At 42.4% G+C, this 19,540-nt stretch overlaps 1 protein-coding gene across 1 annotated transcript in view; it reads right to left on the reverse strand.

Annotated features, from left to right (window-relative positions):
- LOC126355729 (dipeptidase 1-like) overlaps window positions 1–19,540 on the reverse strand; it is a 1,497,236-nt gene that overhangs the window by 54,616 nt on the left and 1,423,080 nt on the right. Inside the window, exon 12 of the mRNA XM_050006099.1 lies at window positions 452–527. Coding sequence (XP_049862056.1) covers window positions 452–527 — 76 coding nt within the window. The remainder of the gene's footprint in view (window positions 1–451; window positions 528–19,540) is intronic.

Here is a 19,540-nt window from a genome sequence, read left to right on the forward strand (position 1 = left end):
GTTTAATAAATAATTAATCAAATGAATAAGTTCCTGTGCAATCGTTTCGGCGAGTAAAATCGAATAAAAAAAGTATTTAAAGTAGACTGGTTCATAGACAGTTGAGATGCCGTATTGTGGTAGTGCTTTATAACAAATTGAAACGAAAAATGTTTTGCCTCGAGGTTAAGGATGAACATTATTCATAATTTCTTACTTTCGGTACCTGTTACATAACATTTTACCTGATGTGTACCAGACCTAGCAATAATCATTCCTGTGACAGTTTGCCACAGTGCAAACCAGTGTATATCACGCCACAAGCAAACAATGAGTGAAAAATTTGTAACAGCTGTATTAAGTGGTCAAAAATTCCCCGCAATTTTTATGTAAAATTTTCGTTCTCTACAAATAAAATCTCGCGATATTTACATCAAAGTATAACAAAAGAGAAAAATGTTGATGCACTCACAGGTTGATGCCGTCGTAGCCGGCACCCAGCCCCACGTGGTTGACACCCGCAACGGCGCGGATGTGGTTGATGTGCGCTGAAAAAATAAAATCACGTTTTAGACTAACATGTTAAATGTGTCACACAACCAGAATAACTCATCACACATTAACAGATCAGAACATATAATTAACTTAGATGCCAGCGTCTTAGACAAGTAGAAAATCTTCCAAATTATAATACTTTTTATAATATTTCGACACAGTGGTAACACAAGCTACGCCCAAGCCACATCTGTATCTCATTGAAATGCTGTGCTCCCTACGAAGGTGGTTTGAACAACTCAGTACTTCACTGGGCATGGTTCTGTTGAAGATCATATGGCCTTTGAACATGATTATACGATGAGTTATACGATGACCTGCAATTTAACGTGGGTCGCAAAATATGGTACAACTTGGCTATTTTGGCATTAACATAGCATTGTAAGAGGCGAATGAAATGATAAGTGACGGAAAAATTTCCTGGCACTAAGAATTGAAGCCTGGTCCTAAGAAACTGCGGCCGGTACTCATCAACTGTATGTGAGTCGGAAAATAGAGGTTACGAGCGGGAGCTGCGATGATAGACCTCACACTAAGTGTGACGTGGAAGATTGGCGTGCTGACTACTGAGGGCAGTGTGGTTATTTATATGTGTTGTGGTCTTCAATCCAAAGACTGGCTTGATGCGGCTCTCCATGCTGCTTTCTCCTATGCAAGCTTCTTCATCTCCGAATTACTACTGCATACTACTTCTTTTTGAATTTGCTTCATACTGTTTTATCTCTTGGTCTCCCACTACGACTTTTACTCTCCACACTTCCATCTAATACTAAATCCGTGATCCACTGACGGTTCAGAATGTGTCGTACCAATTTAGTCAAGTCTCCCAGATTCTATTCATTACCTCCACATTAGTTATATTATGTGCTGATCAAATCGTCGGCATTTTTCAGTCGCATCATATTTCCAATGCTTCTATTCGCCTCTTACCTAAACTGTTTATCCTATACGTTTCGCTTCTGGTCAAGACTATCTTCCAGACAAATACCTTCAGAAAAGACTTCGTGGCGCTTAAAACTATATTCCATGTTAATGAGGGGCAGCAGAGATCATAAAATACGGTTAGATTGAAGTTCGCCTTGTCACAGATAGTGGTATTTTATTAAAATTCATGAAGTATTTCTAACTATGTTGAATCTTCGTCACGTTTTAACGTCATGTCGTCATTGTTTGACTGTTTAATTCTCGCTTGTCGTATTACGTATTTAAAAACTAGTTTATTGGTATAATTATAAATAAAATAAAAATATGTACAAAAATTACCTATTGACTGCAATATCAAGTGTACAACTTGAGGGAATGATCATTTACATTGCAAAATATTATTTTTTGTCTTTTAACCTTGTTTATTTCGAAACGTTGATATTCTGAATACCTCTGAGGTCTGTACGTACTCTTCTCTGCTCTAAGGCGTGAATACTCTTAAGGTTATACTGAATAACACTGTGCCTAATGAATTCATTTACGTGATTTGCTATATTTTAAGAAAGTTTTATTTTGTGTAAAGTAATTTCAAATTCGAGAATGAATCTTTTATTGTGCAGCGGTAACTTCCTGTCAGATGAAATATGTGTACCACTCCGGCACTAGAAAATGTTTCCTTTTACTTCAAGTAGTTGTAATAGGGTTAATTAAGGTTCTTCGCTTTCACTTCTGCGTTAAGTAGAAGGAAACTGCTTTGGCTGTAATTTAGTCTGTGTCTGTTCTGATGCATGTTGTCAACTGTTTTGGATTTTTCATAGTGGTTGTGCCTGAGAGTAACACTGAGTGCTTTGTAGCGTATTTGAAAAGTGCTCCCTCGTTTTTGTATGTTGAAGGCGGTATAATTGTTGCATTGCTGTTTTCTTATGGTGACATATTACAGCATTTTAGTGTCCACTGAATGAGAAAAGTGATGACTAAGGACATTGTTTGGGGAGGAAAATAGTTTTACTATAATATTCTCAAACGATATATCGAAGTGCATTATGCTTGTGTAGGTCTGTGCTCTATCTGTTGTCTGTAATTACACAGATATACTTCCCCACCACGACAATTGAATGGTAATGCTGGAGAGAAATTCCTTTTCACGCAAGATTTCTTTTGTTTATTTTTGCTTTATATAAACACGTTTCAGCACTTTATGTGCTAAATTCAGTGGAGCATTGTTTGCTATTATGTTCGAACAGCATAATGAAGTGATAGCAAGCTGTGGTTCAATATTAATTTTGGTTTTAAGCTATTTCGATATGCAACAGTGGTAACGATTAAGCGTTAAATTTCATTCTAATTAACGTTTTGTGGCTAATACTCTATACAGCTGATTCCTGAAATTTTATACGTTTACCCTGTGTTTAAAATTAGCAAACACCAACTTGGAAAATAAGGTAGCTATGAAGTTGAGCACATAACGGTAGCAGTTATTTTGCACTGCTGCTTTTGTAACTGATGTACCTTACACAGCTTAACACTTGCAAATAACAAACTTTTTTTCTATTTTTCTGTTGTTAATCTATTTCAGTCTGATAATCACTGTATCATATAGCGTTTTCAACGCATCACCAATTGTTAGTGACCCTGTAGCTACATTAAATGTTGTTACGAGTTGTTAAATCACCTATTCTCTTCAAACCGCTGCTTTTAAACATTTTATTTGCGTTTTCAGAAAACCACAACGTTTTTCTGACAGTGTTTCGTGTAATTTACTGTAATACTTCATTGTGAGTTAATTAATTTGTTTTTAGTCTCAACAATCATTTAATTTCATCAGTCTACACCTGACAATGAAACCACAGTCTGTAAAATCCAACTGAAAGTGGGTTTCTTAACCCCAAACTCTTTTCATCAGAAGTCACGGTGCTAGGAGTCTTAAAGAATAAATTAATAAATTTAGTGACTCATCATAGAAAAATGATTTCTGTGTTTTCATTGAGGGATTACCTATGTATCGTGAACTTTGATGAACATGTGAGTAACTATATTCAAAACAAAGCCGGGTGTGGTGGTTCTAAAGAACTGTATGTAAAGATGTATCGTGATACAGCAAACGTCTATATTTGGTTTTCTTGTGGAATATACACTATGTGATCAAAAGTATTCGGACTTGTCCAAAAACATACGTTTTTCATATTAAGTGCATTGCGCTGCCTGCTAGCGCCAGGTGTTCGATATCAGCGATGTCAGTAGTCATTAGAAATCATGAGAGATCGGGCGCTCTGCGGAACTCAGGGACTTCGAACGTGGTCAGGTGCTTGGGAGTCACTTGTCATACGTCATTACACGAAATTTCCACACTCCTAAACATCCCTGGGTCCACTGTTTCCGATGTGATAGTAAAGTGGAAACGTGAAGGGACGCGTACAACACAAAAGCTTAAAGGGCGACCTCGTCTGTTGGTGACAGAGACCGTCGACTGTTGAAGAGGGTCGTAATGTGTACAAGGCAGACATCTGGCCAGACCATCACACAGGAATTCCTAACTGCATCAGGATCCCCTGCGAGTACTGTGACAGGCGGGAGGAGAGAACACTTGGATTTCATGGTCGAGCGGCTGTTCATAAGACATACATCGTGCTGGTAAATTTCTAACGACGTCTCGCTTGGTGTAAGGAGCGTAAACGTTAGACGATTGAACAGTGGAAAAACGTTGTGTGCATTGTCGAATCACGGTACACAATGTGGCGATCCGATAACAGGTTGTAGGTATGGCGAATGCCCAGTGAACGTCATCTGTTAACGTGTTTAGTGCCAGCAGTAAAATTCGGAGGCGGTGGTGTTGTGGAGGGGGCCTGCACCCCTTCTTGTTTTGCGTGGCACTATCACAGCAGAGGCCTACTTTGATGTTTTAAACAATTTCTCGCTTCTCACTGCTGAAGAGCAATTGGGGGAAACTAGCTGTTATCCCCGCAACTGCTGTTTATAACGCTGGTCATATCATATAGGGGTAAAAACGACGGAGTCGCTTGCCCAATCAGCGAATGCCAGTGACAAGTATGAAGCGCTTAATGTTTTCGCAGCTGTATTTCTGTCTTCAAGAACAGCAAGGCAAATTAGGACTAAAAACAAAAATCTTGAAATCGGCGTATCAAAATCTTGAAAAATGGGAAAGAAGAAATTTCAATATTTCGTTCGGAACGTGTTCCTACCAGCTGCAGAAACTAATTCATTGCTTTTCGTGGATTCATGATGTGGACATAACGACACTCTGTTTTTGTGGAGGACGATGAAAAATCTGTATATGTAATGTGGATTTCGCCTGGAACTACTGTGCTATTCAACCTATCGATAAAGAATCTATTAGACAGCGGAAAGCATTTTTCAGGAAATTATCAGAAACGTCATTTCCGATACCTCTCTCTTATTTCATATTTATCAACGGAACAGTATTCTTAATCTCCAGTAATTTGGGAATTATCAGCTTTCTTCTCCACGCTTTACGAATTTGATCAAGCAACTCGGTATGCAGCGCAATATGCAGAACAACGGCCGGGACCATTTCTGATTCCATCGCAGTTCTGTCTGTAATAAAACCGGTGGTTACTGAAAAGTGCATCACTGCACCAGTTTTTCCTTTGTCCGCTGTGTCTCGTGCAAGAAAAACTTTTGGTTTTCTCATTCAAGAGAAACTTCTCATTTTTATGAAGAGTACATGGATAAGCTAAGAATTGTTTCACTGACAGTCAAGTGTACAAGATTCAAACATTATTGTAAAGAATGGCCTACAGGAATTCCTATAAAATGTACTGAAAGACGCATTTTATTTCAACAGATTACAAGTCCTCATTGATGGAAGTCGTCTGTGACATCAAACACTGCCATGATTTTATTTTCTCTGCTAGCCGCTATTATCAGAATTACATGTGCAAGAACTGAGCTGTCGATATGAAGTTATTCAAAAAATGTTTGTTGATAGTTTAAGCGAGGTTTTCACCGGAGCAAACGAGCTAACAAGCATCAGTAGAAGAGAATTCTGTCAGGTGTACCTGAGTAGACGTCTTGCAGGTCTTTCAGCTGGACGACACTGCATCTACTTACGTGTCCCTAACCTTCCCCAGTTACCTAATTGGAAAATGGAGACATGCAGTTTAACGTGAATCCGAACCATATGTCTTTCGTAGCCACTACAACATCTGTGAGAAGTGAAGGCTCGGTAAAAAATCACAGTGAAAGTGTTGTGATCTGAACGGGATATGACCCTGCGCTCTTTGGATCACGAAGCGTGAGCTTTTCAACTTTTTTTTCCTTTTTTTCGTTATTCTTCGTTGCGATTTGTCGTAGCGGACGTCACATGACATCCGTTGAAGTTCGTTGTTAATCTCTTCACTCAGATTTTTTTATCACAGAGAGCAACCCCCTCTATGACCGCCATTAGACCATTTTTGTATTGAAAAAAAAAGGAATATAACTATTAGACCTTACATGCGCAGTGGAAACGCTAGCTGTGTCTCCTCTTGAGATTATGCTCGACGCCGGTTATTAGTGTTCTGTTTACAAATTTCCCTTCAATGGTAAAGAAAAGCCAGATAAAAATGGAAGCCGACGTACAAGGAAAATTTTGGACCAGTTCTAAGGAGAGACAGAGATACAATTCCATGTAAAGCGCACAATCTCCACTCATGTCATGCTTCCACACAAATGAGGCACTTGTATACTTTCTTCCCTGTGCCATTCTGCGTATTCCGTCAAGAGCAGTCTGCTCACCATGCTAAATAATCCTCACTGAATAGCAAAGTTTCGCACTGTGGCTCTAACAAGATAGAGTTGCATCTTGTATGCCGAATATTACCTCCAAAAACTAGAAACTAATAACACAGCGTTCATAGGCAATGCTCGCTACCTCGTGTTCTCTTCCGTCCCCTTTGGTCCAAACGATTGTACCCATATCCAAGCGAATGTTACTGAATTTTCTGCAGATGCTCATTCGCGCGTGTTCGCTTCCATTCGCTACCCAAGCACGACGCACGCCCCATCTTCACAGCTTTACTTCTGCCAGCTCCTCGTCCCCTACTTTACAAGCTTTCTCAGGCTTGAAATTGATGTCTGTGAACTCCAGATAATTCCGCTACGCGGTGCTGCGTGGGTGATTCACAGAGTCGCGCGCTAGGTGGGCTGGCCTGTACAAACCGCTGTTATGAGCTGTTCTTCCGCCACAAAGATGTGTAGCTTCAACATTTCTTACAAAGTACTTGCAGTGCCTCTCAGCAGCTAAAATTATGGCAGTACATTTCTTTCGTTGTCTTCCTCCTATGTAAAAAAAATTCAGGTAAACAGCGAATTTAAAGCTCTGAATAAAGATAGCAGCGATAACATTTTATGTCTGGATTAGCTCTGAATAAAGAAAGTGGCGATAACCTTTTATGTCTGGATTGCTGAAAAGTGAGCGCTGCTATTGGTCAGATGTGCGTCACGTATTACAAGGCAGCCATTTTGTACCCAAGTAGGACATGAGATAATTCGGAGAATTACCGATCTAATTAAGACTTATCTTAGCATATGTGCGTATTGCAAGCACACAGCGTAACACAACACGTCAATTTTTCTGGGGTGAAGAATACCGCAGTGTTTTGCAGTAAACTACAATTCGAAGGTAGAGACTGGTAGCAGGTTTTTCCGAATTCCACAAGGTGAAATGACTCATAAACATGGCCGTATGAAATTGCAAATTCTATCGTTGTGGATTGCATAACATGACGTTTTATCTTAAATTACGCAACACTTACAGCTTGTAATACATGTAGCGTAATTGGTAGTGTGCTAGCGTTCAAACGCAAGGATAGGAAAATCAGTACCCGTTAGAACCGATTTTATTTCTTTTTCCTTCCCTTCTCTTCGGTTAATACTACTGACTTCGTACGTTTACATCATTTGTAGCACAGTTATATTAAAGATTTAATCCATTAAGGGCCAGGCATTAAAATAATACGATTTTTTACATATGAGATGCTTATTTGATCTAATTGTACACTAATATAGACATAAATATACAAAAAAGAAATAGACGCCCCAATTAAAGTACAGCAAAATGTTGCAAATATGCAACTTATCTCATGAATTTTTTAAAAATAGTCTGAATGGCGACGCACAAAACATTTTCTACATTAGTAAATTATTGTAGTTTTACATAACCTACATCTTCTTCTTTCTTTATTTTTCTCCTCTATTATTGTGTGGCCTATATCATCATAGCGTACATCTTTCTAAAGAGAGCTTTTGGAGGGGAGTCTTTAAGTGGAGTTCCCTTTGCCCTGAAGCGTTGCGGTTTCTCTACTTCCTCCATTCTCGGCTGCTGTAGCTTCTGATTTCATTGGAATAATGCATAAGTGTGATCCAAATTCAAGTTGTGACATATGTTCCTCATTTGCAAGATTGTGTATGTTCCATAAATTGACAGCTACACTGCTTATGCCGGCCGGAGTGGCCGAGCGGTTCTAGGGGCTACAGACTGGAACCGCGCGACCGCTGCGGTCGCGGGTTCGAATCCTGCCTCGGGCATGGATGTGTGTGATGTCCTTAGGTTAGTTAGGTTTAAGTAGTTCTAAGTTCTAGGGGACTGATGACCTCAGATGCTGCGTCCCATAGTGCTCAGAGCCATTTGAATCATTTTTTACACTGTTTATCAAGTTTTTGAAGAGGGACCACCACCATTTCTCGCCTCTTATTCGTGTTCTGCAGTTACAGTAGAATTATCGTGTATATCAACACCACCCATATTCTGACACTACTGAGATATTACCCTACGCAGGGAAAGAGAGATACCTTTTTTTCGGACTGTACCTCTCTGCATTCGCTAAAGGCTCGATTGTGCCATTGTTCGTACTTACTGTCACAGTGGAACTGTCATTCCACTTTATCACCATGACTTCTACTTTATACTCAAAACGAAGCACGAACACACTCCCTGCCTTTTTTCTTCATACTTCAGGTGGATTCCGAAGGACACTTTTTACGGCAGTTTTCATTAATGGTGCCATGTTCAAAAAATCCCTTTCGATTTAAAATACGAGATAAAGAATAAGGAAAAAAAAATATATACACAATGACTTGATGGGACTTCAAAAAGTGAACGCAAATCTGTAACTACTTCTTCATCCAAATAAAACTTCCTGGCAGATTAAAACTGTGTGCCCGACCGAGACTCGAACTCGGGACCTTTGCCTTTCGCGAGGAAGTGCCCTAACAACTCAACTACCCAAGCACGACTCACGCCCCGTCCTCACAGCTTTACGTCTGCCAGTACCTCGTCTCCAACCTCCCAAACTTTACAGAAGCTCTCCTGCGAACCTTGCAGAACTAGCAGTCCTAAAAGAAAGGATATTGCGAAGACATGGCTTAGCCACAACCTGGGGGATGTTTCCAGAATGAGATTTTCACTCTGCAGCGGTGTTTGCGCTGACATGAAACTCCCGGACCGAGAATCGAACTCGGGACGATTATCAAAGTATATGAAAAAAGAAATAACCTATAAGCTATGGCGTGCACACACTTCGTTCATCATGTTAACGTCATTAAAGATATTCGTATTTAGGTTACGACATGTTCCATATGCCTGCTACCACTGATGACGATGTGGCGGAGACGAATAGCGAAATTCTGCATGACCCGCTGCAGTGTCGGAACATCGACGCTGTCGATGATCTCGTGGATGGCTGTTTTCAGATCAGCAATGATCTTGTGATAATCCCTGTACACCTTGTCTCTATTATAGCCCCACTAAAAGAAGTCGTATGTGTTCAGATCCGGAGAATATGGCGACTAATCGAAGTCCACGCCAGTAGCCTCTGGGTGCCCCAGAGCCAGAATGCGGTCCCCAAAGTGCTCCTCTAGGACGTCAAGAACTCTCCCGCTGCCGTACAGCAAATTTCGTCCGGTGTGCACTCTCTTTGCCTCACTCTGTGATGCATTTGAGACGCGTGCATCGGTTTTTGACTAAGTGTAGCTCCACGACGGCGAGTATACGCGGACACTGGACTGTACAACCTGGTCCACCCTGGCGGCAGCCGATGCTGCTTTGGAACACGCCGAACGCGTTCCCGGAATCACTGAGAGCTATGCATCAGTCGGAGGACGCCGAAAAAGTGACGCGTCTCCGACGGACAGGAGCACGGGGGCAATAAGACGAGTGGTATCTGGTGAAGAATCAATTACCAAAAGAAAGAAAATGTAAAATAAATTAATAAGCGCTATAGATGAGACCTTGGCGGGGTTCCAGAATGAACTGAAACAAAAAAGGGCGTCAACCACTGTTACGTCGCAGGTTGGAGACTGAATATGGGCACTCGCACCATGTAAAGCAAGGCTCTATGGACGAAATGAAGAGCTCTGCACTGAACCACGAGAGAGCTACATGTTGCAGACGCACCATCTACATCTACATCTACATACGTACTCCGCAATACACCGTGCGGTGCGTGGCGGAGGGTACCTCGTACCACAACTAGCATCTTCTCTCCCTGTTCCACTCCCAAACAGAACGAGGGAAAAATGACTGCCTATATGCCTCTGTACGAGCCCTAATCTCTTTGTGGTCTTTCCGCGAAATGTAAGTTGGCGGCAGTAAAATTCTACTGCAGTCAGCCTCAAATGCTGGTTCTCTAAATTTCCTGAGTACCGATTCCTTTACTCTGGAGACTCCTACCCGAGATCCTGAAACATTTCCGTAACACTCGCGTGATGATCAAACCTACCAGTAACAAATCTAGCTGCCCGCCTCTGAATTGCTTCTATGCCCTCCCTCAATCCGACCTGATAGGGATCCCAAACGCTCGAGCAGTACTCGAGAATAGGTCGTATTAGTTTTTTATAATTGTTCTCCTTTTCAGATGAACCACACCTTCCCAGAATTCTACCAATGAACCGAAGACGACTATCCGCCTTCCCCACAATTGCCATTACATGCTTGTCCCACTTGATATCGCTCTGCAAAGTTACGCCCAAATATTTAATCGACGTTACTGTGTCAAGCGCTACAATACTAATGGAGTATTCAAACATTACGGGCAAACACCAGATGCCCAGGAACGCATTCAGCGCCTGGAATAATAAATAGCGGAACTCAAATCCGCAAATCAGAGAAAACAAACCTCTCCCACTCTCATTTGCAGCGGTTGCGCCTGCTGGTCCGATTGCAAAAGCTGAAAGCAAAGTACAGGAACGCATTCAACAAACAAAAGCTAAATAGTCCTTCACACTTTTGTTTTAATCAGAAACCAACCAAGTTGCGAGAACCAATAGAGAAACCATCACTGAAACAATTAACCCCAAGCAAGATAAATTAAAAATAAAATCAGTCAGGTCAACAGCAGACACCGTAATAATTGAAACAGATTCACAAGTAGACACGAAAAATATAATACAAAAAGCAACACAGCTTAAGGACATTGGGTGTGATGAAGTAGTTCAGATCCCTGCTGGCAGTGCACCATGTCTCAACGTATTTAACTGGACAGGTCAACAGCAGACACCGTAATAATTGAAACAGATTCACAAGTAGACACGAAAAATATAATACAAAAAGCAACACAGCTTAAGGACATTGGGTGTGAAGAAGTAGTTCAGATCCCTGCTGGCAGTGCACCATGTCTCAACGTATTTAACTGGACAGGAATTCTTAGAAGAGCTCTTCGAAATAAACCTGAGTGAACACATTACTAAAGACGAATTCGGTAACGAAGTTAAAATAAAATTTAAAACGGGACCAAAGGGCAAAAGGACGCCGGCCGGTGTGGCCGAGCGGTTCTAGGCGCTTCAGTCTGGAAACGCGCGACCGCTACGGTCGCAGGTTCGAATCCTGCCTCGGGCGTGGATGTGTGTGATGGCCTTAGGTTAGTTAAGTTTAAGTAGTTGTAAGTTCTAGAGGACTGATGACCTCAGATGTTAAGTCCCATAGTGGTCAGAGCCATTTGAACCATTTGATTTGGCAAAAGGACAGAAAACAATACTGTATAAGTCTTGCCCAGAGCACAATTACTGCTGCTTGAAAAAGAAAGGGTTTTTATTCAATTTCAATCTTTCTACATCAACGAATTTGTTGCTGTACAAAAATGTTTTAATTGTTGGGGCTTCGGTCACCCATCAAAGCGTCGCGACAAAGACCCAGTATGTGGAAGACGTGCAAAACCGGGACACAAAAAGTCAGAATGCAGGCAGGAGAAGCCTGTAGGCTGTATACTGTGCAAACACAGAAACAGAACATGCAATAAGGCAGGGGGGGGGGGGGGGGCAGACAGTCCAACATATAAACAGCTCCACGAAAGACAAATAGAGCGCACCGAATACCATGTCCTGGACAACATCCATTAATCAGAAGTGCTACCATAACTGTCAGAAACCCACCCCCATAACACACGCACGAACAGACGTAACTAATAACACAAACAGGCAAAGGCACAAATCGCCGTCGACTAAGATGAAAGATTGGCGGCGAGCCGTTGCCTGGCGGCAACACATGGGGATATTACAACCTTCAAATGCAGATACCGATACTAACGTAATGCCTCAGTGCTGGGAGACAATAGAATGCAGGTACTTGAGCATTACCGACGACGTAGACGATATGTGCATGCAGGGTGCAACAGAAAATGAGGGGGCAAGACACCTGAAACATCACATGTTTAGTTGGGCCGTCCTCCTGGCTGGCTGGTCTCCTTTAACGAGTTGACGAACTCGAAGACGAAATGCTGCGAGATGGTACAGAGAAACACAACGACGTCCTTCAACATCCTCAGAATGAAGATGTCAAGGAGTTGAGAAAAAACCCCACACCACAGGCAAACACAAAGACAATTGCACACTACCCGCGCAACAAGTACAATACGATACAACCAAATGTAGACCCTATGTTGCACTAGTTCGTTTTGTCTACGGGGGTAGCGCACACAGTAATGAAGCTGAACAGAAAGGCACATCCTGCACCGGCACAACACCAGACACAAACACCCCAGAAACGGACATACAACAGTCACATTTACGAACATTCCCTGATAGAGGTCAAAAACAACAAGTCACTATCAGGGGAAACGTTCAGCGAAGACACATCGAACTCCATACTACAGAAACCATAAAGCAGGAAAGACGCGCTGCACTACAAAATTACTCGAAATCGGAGCAACAAACAAATAGTCAAGAACACCAACCACATACAACCAAAGACCCCAAGCTGAATACCGTTAATTACTTTAACTACGAAAACTTAGAAGTTAACCTACGACTTAGCAGACTAGAAAATAAGGATGTATTTGAAACAGCTCTTCGCTACGTAATACGAACTAAGCATGAAAACGGGGATAAAATATGCTTTCCAGCTACAGAACAAACTGACAGGATGCTCCTAAGAGTTGAAAATCTTCCAACGAACCCCAAAGAGCTATGTAAGGTTCCAGGGGAGGCCTGCGCGCGGAGGGGAGAGGGCCTAAACCTAAACAAAGTATACAAGGACTTCGTGAGAGCACAGGGACGTGTGTTTTTCCTTTACTAGATACCCCTTCTGAAGGTAGTACAACTAAATTGCCAGGGCAGTACCCCAGGAAACACGGAACTAGGTAGGCTCCTAGAAGAAACAAAAACAGACATCGCCTGCGTTCATGAACCTTTTCTGTGAGGCGGAAAAAATTCAGGGCCCCCCTCACATTACATCGCAATAGCTGGAACACCAAACGCGAAAGCCGCGATAATAGTAGTTAATGAAAACCTCATAGTAACACAGATCACCCAGTTTTGTTCTGAACACATTGCCACAGCAGAAATAACAGACGGACAGGATGTATGGCTCATGTCGTCTATTTACGCTTCGTACTGGTATGATATAGAAACTTTCTTAGACAAAAAAGACATTGCACGACACTCAGAACGAAAAAGGCTGTCATTCCAGCTGATACCAGCGCAAAGTCCCCCCTGTGGGGTTCAGATAGAACTGACGACAGGGGGCAACAAGTGCTTGACGTGGTAAATGACTGCAACCTCTTCATACTGAATAGGGAGGGTCAGCCACCTACGTACCGCGGAGTCGCCGGCTGTGTAAGTAACGTAGACCTTTCCACTAGTCAATACATGGAGGGTATTAGACAGAGCCACACACAGTGACCACGACGCAATCGTCATATCCGCGGACAGATATATCACTACGCATAACATGGGCCACGAACAGCAGCATTTACTCATAGGAAGAGCCGACTGGCAAAAAATTCGAGATATTGTTGAGGCGTCGTCGCTACACACTGTTCAAGGCACTATTGATTACAAAACGCATGTAGTGAAAGAGGTCCTAGGAAGAGCACAGGAAGCAGCTATACCACGCACAAAAACTGGGTGGGGACGCAAGCATCCGTGGTCGACAGACGTGGCAAGACAAAGGAAGGATTCAGGGAACAAAAGAACTACCAACAAGCAAAGACAGCTCCAGAAAGACAGACAAGACTTGATTTGTATCGTGACGCTAAGCAGGAACACCAAAAGCAAGTAAATACGACAACGCAAGATTACTGGACCAATTTTGTAAAAACCCAGCTACAGAACGACATCTGGGGACAACCATTCAAGATAGAAACAGAACGAGTTAATACACCGACATTTCTGTCAGCACTAAAACAAGCTGACGGCACAATGACCAGAGGATGGAGAAGCACAGCAGAATATCTTCTGAACAGGCTCCCCCTGGATGACGTCCCCAAACATGACGAGTGACACCACGCTGACCTAACAGGGAGCATGAGCCTTCATACATCAGTGACCACTGTCACCATGCCATTCGCGCACGAAGAAGTCGAGACGGCAATCAGCAGGCTTAAAAACCGGAAGCGCCCGGCCCAGGCCAATGTTTTACAAACATTCGCCGATGACATTGTAATTCTGTCGGAGACAGCAAAGGACCTGGAAGAGCAGTTGAACGGAATGGACAGTGCCTTGAAAGGAGGGTATAAGATGAACATCAACAAAAGCAAAACGAGGATAATGGAATGTAGTCGAATTAAGTCAGGTGATGCTGATAGAACTAGATTAGGAAATGAGACACTTAAAGTAGTAAAGGAGTTTTGCTATTTGGGGAGCAAAATAACTGATGATGGTCGAAGTAGAGAGGACATAACATGTAGGCTGGCAATGGCAAGGAAAGCGTTTCTGAAGAAGAGAAATTTGTTAACGAGTATTGATTTAAGTGCCAGGAAGTCGTTTCTGAAAGTATCTGTATGTAGTGTAGCCATGTATGGAAGTGAAACATGGCCGATAAATAGTTTAGACAAGAAGAGAATAGAAGCTTTCGAAATATGGATCTACAAAAGAATGCTGAAGATTAGATGGGTAGATCACGTAACTAATGAGGAGGTTTTGAATAGAATTGGGGAGAAGAGGAGTTTGTGGCACAAGTTGACTAGAAGAAGGGATCGGTTGGTAGGACATGTTTTGTGGCTTCAAGGTATCACCAATTTAGTACTGTAGGGCAGCGTGGAGGGTAAAAATCGTAGAGGGAGACCAAGAGATGAATACACTAAGCAGATTCAGAAGGATGTAGGTTGCAGTAGGTACTGGGAGATGAAGAAGCTTGCATTAGATAGAGTAGCATGGAGAGCTGCATCAAACCAGTGTCAGGACTGAAGACCACCACAACAACAACAACAAGGTACACGAAAGACTGCAACTCAAACATATCGACCCAAGACGGGGGATGGTCCGTTTACTGACAGGCCACTGGCCGTATCCGGTGCATTTAAACCGTACGGGACTAACTGACGATGAATTGTTCGTATGCGGAGAAACTGGGCCACGAGAGCACGTCGCACTGCTGTGCATCACGCTAGAACCAGTGAGACCTATACAGAATGTCAGTGACATCGCCAGGATAGTACGTAATCCCGATGACTGGAACGCAATAAATAGTGTAGCCGATATTGGATCTAACACTCTGAACGAAGAATACAAGCGCCAAAACCCATATGGAAGGAGGCGTAGACAAGCACAAACAACACAACAAACCAGATGGGAGGACACGAACACGGCCACCACAGATTCCGAAACCGAGGAAGGAACACTAAGTGAACGTGACTCAGAAGGGATCGAACATGTAAGGCACCAAAACCAACAATGTATGACACTGCATGCCACCACACAGTTAGAAACAACACAACAATCATTAAAAAAATAAACACCGGCACCACATACCAAGACCGTAGTAATAAGGTAATGTCGCTTGGGAGGAAAAGGTTCGAAGAACTTTTATTCCGAGGCTCCTACTCCCCAATGACATCCTGCATAGTGTTTAAAGTATACTGCACACAAGCAGTAATGTATTGCTCGTCTTATTGTGTGCTGACAGAAGTATATTCTCTTCTCTGTTCAAAGCTATAATCAATGAATTTCATATATCAGAAATGCATTAAGTTGTTTAAGGAATAATGCATTCAAGTAGCAATTAACTACATTCTATTTCAAGTAACAAATTACAAAAATAAGTGTATTTCTCATGTGAAGCTAAAATTCATGTATTTCACGTATGAAGTGCTCTATCAGATTTTAATCTATATAATTTGTGTAAGCATACATCAGCGCAAACCATTTCAGATGAGAATAGCTCGAGGTTGTACCGAGACCTTCTCATCTGAAATAGATAGAAGTAGGCCATTACTAACCAACATGCCACTTACACTGTAATACTCATCCAAATAGAGCATACCACTTCCCTCAATATTTTACAAATTATTCTTAAGCATGGTCATTGTGTTACATTATCTTTCACATTTGCATTGTATAAATTATATTCTCATCAACTATGTACTAAAAAATTATATGGAACCATTTTAACAATTGTTAAGCATTCAATTCGCTGTAACATCAGAGAAATCTTTATATATTATGGTCTTTATATTATTTTTAAAAAATCTTATCAACTGTATACCAAAAAGACTAACAATTAGAAGACTTTGCTATTAGATTCAGAAGCATCCGACCCACCTTACATTTCAAGACGGTGGGTTACTCTGTACTGCTAATGAAATAAATAAATAAATAACTCTCCTGCTTCGATGGGGTCTAGATCCGCCTTGCAAGAACCACATCTTGTTGAAATCAGGGTCACTTTGGTTAATGGGGATGAAATCATCTTCCAAAACCTCCACGTACCGTTCGGTGTCCACCGTGCCATCAAAGAATATCGCATAGGTTATTCCGTGATTGAACATGGCAAACCACACACTGACCTATTGAGGGTGAAGAGATTTGTCCATCGCGAAATGTGGATTTCCTCTCACGCAAATGCGCAAATTTTGCTTATTGAGGAACCCACTCAAATGAAAGTGAGCTTCGTTTCTAAACCAAACCACATTTCACATGACAATTTCCATCACGCCCCGCAACCAAGTGTACAATTTGAACGCCCTTACCAAACCTTTCAGAAGTTACAACGATTTTATTTCGTGTAGCTTAATAACTGTCATCCTGTAAGAGTAGAAAATTCGTTTCTGTAGGTACGAACATAGGAGTGAGTACAGGATTCGAGGAGTGAAGCTGTCCTAACACACGACTACACGGACAATCTCCACAGTGTCATATGTTGCCAATTGTTCTGGACATCTGTTACCTCACGAGTCCGCAAAATCTGTCGATGAAGATGGTTACATGGGATATCTTAACACAGTCATTTACGCGCAGAGGTAAATACTCCGAGTAAAAGCATTATCTGGCGTCACGAAAACAGACGATAGATTGCTTTCGGTTCTCCACGAGTTCACAACCGCTATCCTCAAGTCCCACATAGTAATCCGTTAACACACTTCGAAATAAATTGAGTCTACTTATTTCTCAGGCTTTCTTTCATATCCAGTCAAGAACTCCATCGAACATTTTATGTCACCGAAGACGTAAAATTCTTTAATCCCAATGAGACATTCAGGTAATCTTTTTTATTTCCACACATAAATCACGATTTGCACGGTCGTTTGCTTGCGACAGAAAACTGCTGTGCTTGTTCTACAGGAATGTAATAGAGCTTATAAACAAGGTCACAAATTTTAAGACAGCCATAAAGCAAACAGGCAACTGAGTGAAAAAGTTTTTGTTGTATTAGCTGATAAACGGGCTGTAAAAACCGCGGTCGTAATTTTTGGTATCTCATCCGCACTTGTCCCTCGCGACTTGACAACGACCACTTCAAGAGTTGGCAGCTCGTACACACACACGCGCACACACAAGCACACACGCACACACAAGCATGCACGCTCCCGGCGGCTGCTGCAAATTTCAGGCGCAGCTCGCCGGGCGCTTAAGCGCGCCTTTGTTTCCGGTAAGCGCCCGGGTAAACAGCCAGCGCGCCCTAATTACTGCGACTGCCTAATTGAAACGTCATCCTCCGGAGCTCTTAACACTCTCCGGCCGGCGCTCGTTTCTTTAATTCGCATATTGCGAAGATTAAACGTCCAAACGCCCGGCGCACGTGCTGTGTGTACCTGGCTGCGCTACACGGCTGCCAGTTCCCATCACATTATACCGATCACATCCTAAGTGGCGAGGTAACTGCACGCAGTTCAGATGTACTGCTGGCTGTTTATGTTAGTCAAGCAGGTAGAAGGTCAACTGAATCTCCCTGACGCACTAAAAGTGCGCCTTTCGTAATACGTCGCCAATTACGAATAGATCGCCCAGTAGCGAGTCTGAGTAATTCTTGATCAGGTGCATTCTTTCAAAGACGCTTAGTGTGCGCGATCTTTATCGCTAACACACTTCATTGTTTCCCGGTTTCTCTTTACTAAATACGAGGGGCACTCAATGAGTAAACGCAGCATTTTCTTGCCTGGAACAGGTTGTTTTTATTCAGCATTCGAATACAACCTATCATCCCTCACTATTGCGGTTAAAAATCATACGTTTCATGAGAACCTCCGTTCAGTGCGACAGCCTTACGCCCCCTAATGTGAGGACAACCGCCCACGTGCTGGAGCCGGCTGGGGTGGCCGACCGCTTCTAGGCGCTGCAGTCTGCAACCGCGCGGCCGGCACCCATGTTCACTGGGGCTTTTTGCGGATGATGCTGTGGTGTATCGAGAGGTTCTAACAATGGAAAATTGTACTGAAATGCAGGAGGATCTGCAGCGAATTGAAGCATGGTGCAGGGAATGGCAATTGAATCTCAATGTAGACAAGCGTAATGTGCTGCGAATACATAGAAAGAAAGATAGCTTATCATTTACCTACAAAATAGCAGGTCAGCAACTGGTAGCAGTTAATTCCATAAATTATCTGGGAGCACGCATTAGGAGTGATTTAAAATGGAATTATCATATAAAGTTGATCATTGGTAAAGTAGATGCCATACTGAGATTTATTGGATGAATCCTAAGGAAGTGCAATCCGAAAACAAAGCAAGTAGGTTACAGTATGCTTGTTCGCCCACTGCTTGAATACTGGTCAGCAATGTAGGATCCGTGCTAGATAGGGTTGGTAGAAGAGATAGAGAAGATCCAACGGAGAGCAGCGCGCTTCGTTACAGGATCATTTAGTAATCGCGAAAGCGTTACGGAGATGACAGATAAACTCCAGTGGAAGACTCTGCAGGAGAGACACTTAGTAGCTCGGTACGGGCTTTTGTTAAAGTTTCGACAGCATAGCTTGACTGAGAAGTCAACAGTATATTGCTCCCTCCTACTTGTATCTCGCGAAGAGACCATGAGGATAAAATCAGAGAGATTAGAGCCTACAGAGAAGCATACCGAGAATCCGTCTTTCCTCGAACAATACGAGACTGGAATAGAAGGGAGAACCGATAGGGGTACTCAGGGTACCCTCCGCCACACACCGTCAGGTGGCTTGCGGAGTATGGATGTAGATGTAGATGTGTGATGTCCTTAGGTTAGTTAGGTTTAAGCAGTTCTAAGTTCTAGGAGACTGGTGACCTCAGCAGTTGAGTCTCATAGTGCTCAGAGCCTTTTGAACCGTTTTTGAAACACATGCTGTCACCCTAAAAGTCGTCGACCTTTGAGCCAACATTTTGCTGCTCAGTAATCTCGGTATCATCCACGTATTGCTTCCGGTGGAGTGCGTCCTTCATTCAT

This window comes from Schistocerca gregaria, chromosome 3 (assembly GCF_023897955.1).
Source record: "Schistocerca gregaria isolate iqSchGreg1 chromosome 3, iqSchGreg1.2, whole genome shotgun sequence".
NCBI classification, from domain to species: domain Eukaryota; kingdom Metazoa; phylum Arthropoda; class Insecta; order Orthoptera; family Acrididae; genus Schistocerca; species Schistocerca gregaria.